This window comes from Ammospiza caudacuta, chromosome 6 (genome assembly GCF_027887145.1).
Source record: "Ammospiza caudacuta isolate bAmmCau1 chromosome 6, bAmmCau1.pri, whole genome shotgun sequence".
In the NCBI taxonomy this organism is placed as follows: Eukaryota; Metazoa; Chordata; class Aves; order Passeriformes; family Passerellidae; genus Ammospiza; species Ammospiza caudacuta.
The window spans coordinates 25,439,278-25,443,895 of record NC_080598.1 but is presented as its reverse complement, the minus strand read 5'-3'; the positions used below and the strand labels follow the sequence as shown (position 1 = coordinate 25,443,895).

At 52.2% G+C, this 4,618-nt stretch overlaps 1 protein-coding gene across 1 annotated transcript; it reads right to left on the bottom strand.

Moving 5' to 3' along the window:
- Nucleotides 1-2,935: 2,935 nt before the first annotated feature.
- Nucleotides 2,936-3,708, bottom strand: C6H11orf96 (chromosome 6 C11orf96 homolog). The gene has a single exon (XM_058807638.1). The coding sequence runs from the start codon at nt 3,619-3,621 to the stop codon at nt 3,259-3,261; it is 363 nt and encodes a 120-aa protein (XP_058663621.1). The 5' UTR covers nt 3,622-3,708; the 3' UTR covers nt 2,936-3,258.
- Nucleotides 3,709-4,618: the final 910 nt, after the last annotated feature.

Sequence of the window (4,618 nt, the reverse complement as noted above, 5' to 3'; positions counted from 1 at the left end):
AATGATACTGCACTGTTCCCAGATCCCCTCTACACTGATCAGGCCAAAATAAGCATGGAGGCACAGATCCACCACACCAGCATGATGAGCTTTACAATAACACAGCACTTAAAAACAAGCACATGGGAGAAATGCTGACAGGCATGGAGGGGACTGGACACAAAACAGAAAGAGAATAAAAGAATTGCTTTCAAGTTCAACTTTTTACTGACCGGATGACACGAGGACAGAATGATTTATATATAAAGTGATATGAGAATAACAGGCAGTCCTATTAAAGGACTGCCAGTGCAATCTCCAGTGCAATTTCCTGTAATTTGGAGAAATAGTGTTGAAGACACTCCTGGGCTGCTCAGCCTCACCTGTGCCCTGAGACATGTCCTGCTGCACCAGGGGCATTTGGCTTCCAGCTCCCTCCTGTGCAGGCATGGAGTGCTCATGCCTACTCACTGCCATGCCGAGGAGCACTGCAAGTGGCATCTGTGGATGATTTTTAAGCTGTGAATTGCTGAAAGGAAATGTACAACCCACATCTCGAGCCTAGGGAGTGGATGACAGACTCAAACCCCTTTGATGCAGTCATTACCCTCGCTAAAGTGAATGTAATAAGTCTTCCTGCAATCCTTACAGGACAGATAGACACGATAGTCATGACACTAAAAAGTACAGCACAAGAAACCTTCAAAATTAGCAGCACAGAAAGACTGGGAGGGAGGTTTATTTTTCCAGCTGGATTCAGGAAGGCCTCTCCAGGACATAGCTAAATCACCCTGGCTTTTCACCCTTTTGCCTTGATTGCAACTGTTTGGAAGATAAACACTATCCTATCTTTAGCATTGGCATCTCCCATGTTATTCGCTCTGAAATGGAACAGAAAAATGTCAACAAAGAACAGTTGAAGAGAAACTCATTTATTCAGCCTAACCACTGGAATATGACATTTTCCTCAAACATGCTACAGCAGATTTGCAAATGCTCTTTGTAGATGTGTTAACATCTACATTTGTCTCTTGAGACAGAAAAGAGAGCACAGCTATTCTCATCCTTCCAGGAAGAGAGCATCCATGGCTCAGCTGCTGGCTGGTGCAGCACAGCCTCCTGTGCCTCCTGCGTGGTGGCAGCACAGGTGCACGCTGAAGGAGGGATGGCAGCAGCAATGGCAAAGGGCCTGCTAGCAACCCCAGCTCCAAAACAAAAATTAGCAACAGAGACAAGGATCATGGGCTCACAGCCTCTTGAAGCTATACCCCACACTTTGGATTTGTACCAGACCTGACAGCAAAGGGAGACTGAAAAGTAGCCTAAAACCTGCAGTATCGGAAGGACATTCTACAGTCTCTGGAAATCTTATGGGGCTTTTTAGCTGTGTACATTATGTAACATGAGACACATGGCTACAGAGTTACCACATGATGTTTGGGAAAGGGTTTGCAGATGTTGCAAACCCTTTCCCAAACCCAGAACTTCCAGAATTGAATTACCGTTAGGAATTTGATGAGGAAAATTAGCCCAGCTGTTGACAACTGATTTTCTTACTGATTCCAGTTGCCTGCCTGGCAATGAAAGTTGTTCTGGAGGTCAAGTTGCTTTGCCTTGTGCATAGATGTTATGTACATGCCTACCATGCAGAGAAAGCAGCCACGAGGGTCGAACTGCAAAAGCAGAAAAGCTGTTTCACAGGCTGCATGCAGGGGGGTCATTTAAATGCTTTTTCATGAGGAGGTTGGGTCAGAGCCCAGACCTGTTTCCTTACCTGCTGAATTGCTTGCAGAACCCTCCCCTGGTGCTGGAGGTCAGCTGGAGGTGCTGGGACTCAAGGGAGTTGAACAGGTTCTTACCTGTCCAAAAACAAGCCACACCCCATGCCCCCAGGATTTTCCTCAGCTTTAGGCTAGAAAGAGATGAGCTTCAGTTTTGCTGCATCCAGGAGCCAGTCACATGGATCATGTGCTGTACTTGAGTGCCCAGAGGGCAGAGGTCTGTGCTGCTCAGTCCTACCAAAACACCCTGTTCACCAGCACCCTGTCCATCTCCTTCCTCCGCCCCAGCCCTTACCTCTCCAACTGATCAGTATGATTGCACCCCAAACCATGCCATTGGAAACACCATAATCACACCAGAGAAATATTAGCTACAGCTCAGTATCAGCTAATACCTTCTGATTGGGAAGTTTTAATTTCCAGAGACTTGCCTTCAAGGAAGGTGCTACTACAGGATTACACTATTAGCACAGGAATGTTTCAAGAAAATGGAGAAAATACAGGCAGAATATTCCCAGTCCAGGAATTTGGTTTCTATTCTGCGGGGGGCTTCAGATGCTTTTCAGCATGTATCCCACAAACAGAGAAAACCTTATATGCACCTGCACACACACACATGCAGCAACCCAACAGAAGCCTCACTCCTACAAATTTACCATCATCAAAATCCCCTTACTTTTAAACTCCAGGAAAAGCACATCCACATTGTTTCAATTGCTCTGGTAAATAAAACTACATTCTAACCAATTACCAAAACCATCTAATCAAAATCAAAACCATCTGCAGCACTAAATAATTTATGGGTCAGAAGAGGAAGGGGAGAAGAGACAAAATCAACTTGGATGAAAATAGAAATTATATATGCAATTTTTGTGAATGCAAGAGGCTTGCCCTGTTTCATTAAGGCTCTTGGGCACCAGTTATAAATGCTCTCTAAACCTCAATTCAGGTAAACACAAAGGCCTCAAAGAAGTAAATAGTTTCAAATCGGTCTAACTTGACTTTTGTCTCATTAAGTACATTGACAGTACAGCCTGCAAAAACTCTCTGAGCAGCATCACCGAGAAAAGCATTGCTGGCTCTGCACTAGCTACCGACAGATTTTAAATCCCTTTACCCCTGAAAGCTGAACAAGGACAGTTGGATCCCTGAAATAAGGACAGCCCAGTAAGTACTGTGTAAATATATCAGATTTATTACTCTTTTATGGAAATAATAACAGACATTCAGGTAGAAACATATTAAATTAATGCAGTCAACAGTTTAAATGCAAAAATAAATATAAAGTCCGGCAGCTCAATGCATCTAAAACAGCTCATTTCTTCTAACGAATAGAAAAGATAATTTTTTTGTCTTTTAAATGGTGAGTTTCATACAATCAAATAGAAACGAAGGTACAAGCGCTTTCTTAGAAAACATCCCGAGCCGGCCGCCCGTGCGGGCGCTCCTGCGCGGCTCCCGCAGCTCCGAGCTCAGTCCGTGCCGTGCCGGGCCGCGCTCACAGGGCCGAGTCCGAGTCGCTGGAGTCGAGGCTGTTGCGGAGGCGGCAGCTGCCCAGGCGGTCCCGCTGCAGGCAGAGGTTCTGGGTGCTCCGCCGCAGGCACTCCAGCGACTGCAGGAAGGACTTCTTGGCCTTCTCTTCCTCCATGGGGGACACCCCCTCCTCCTCCACCTCCTGGATCTCGTCGAAAGTCACCGGCTGCGTCTTGAAGCGCGACTGCCGCGGCCGCCGCAGCTTGCCCTTGGGGGTCTTGGCGGGGCGGGCGGGCGGCGGGAACTCCTCGGACACGCAGACGAAGTGCGGCATCACCGCCTGGTAGCTGGAGCAGATGCCCATCAGCTCGGCCGGCTTCGCGGCCATCCTGCCGCCCGCGGGAGCGCCCTCCGCGGGGGCCGGGGCCGGCGGAGCGGGGCGCGCTGCCTCGGCCGTGCCGGGCGCCGAGGCTCCGGCGGGCAGCGGCGGCGGGGCAGGGACGGGCCCCGCGGGGCCGTGCGGGGCCGTGCGGAGCAGCGCGGACCGCGGCTGTCCGGAGAGACCTCGGTGCGAGCGGAGCGCTGTGCGGAGCGGAGCGCGGTACGGAGCGCTGTGCGAATGGAGTGCTGAGCGGAGCGGAGCGCTGTACCGAGCGGAACGGAGCGCTGAGCGGAGTGGAGTAGAGCGCGGTGCCGAGCGGAGCGGAGCGCGGTGCCGAGCGGCGCGCTGCGGTACCGTGCGGAGCGGAGCGGTGCAGAGAGGCGCAGCACGGCAGGACCGGAGCGCAGCGCCGAGCGGAGCTCCCCCGCTGCCTCAGCAGAGCCGCTGCCGCCGGCGCGCCGGCCCCGTTATATAGCGGCGGAGCCCCGCGGGAGCATGCTCAGACGGCAGCGCGCTCGGGCCGCAGTGGAGCCCACTCGCGGCCGGCCGGGCTCCCGGTCCGCATGACGCGTCCCGCACCGACACCCCCGCCCGCCGCGTCCCCTCGGAGCGGGGGTGTCGGCACAGCCCGGGGCGGGGCAGCCATCGCGCTCCATCCCTTCGCCCCCTCCCGCCTCCTCTCCCCTTAACTCCAGGGCATCCCTGTTCTGCCCCGCGGCACCCAGTGGGGCTTCAGGCGGGTCCCGGACTGCCACGGCCGTAATTCGGCTTTCTGCGTTTCACCGCACTGCTGTTTTTATCAATACCCTGATTCTATGGCTATGAAAGTGTACCGACAGACCCATCACATCAGCTTTCAGCCGATCGCTACCCGTCAGGGACAAACCCATGCTCAAAGGGAGCTCCAAGGCAAGCCCAAATCTGAAACCCCTAATGTTACAGTGACCCAGATATAAGCTGCAGAGATCACACGGAATGAACGCAGACAAGAACCATCACCATC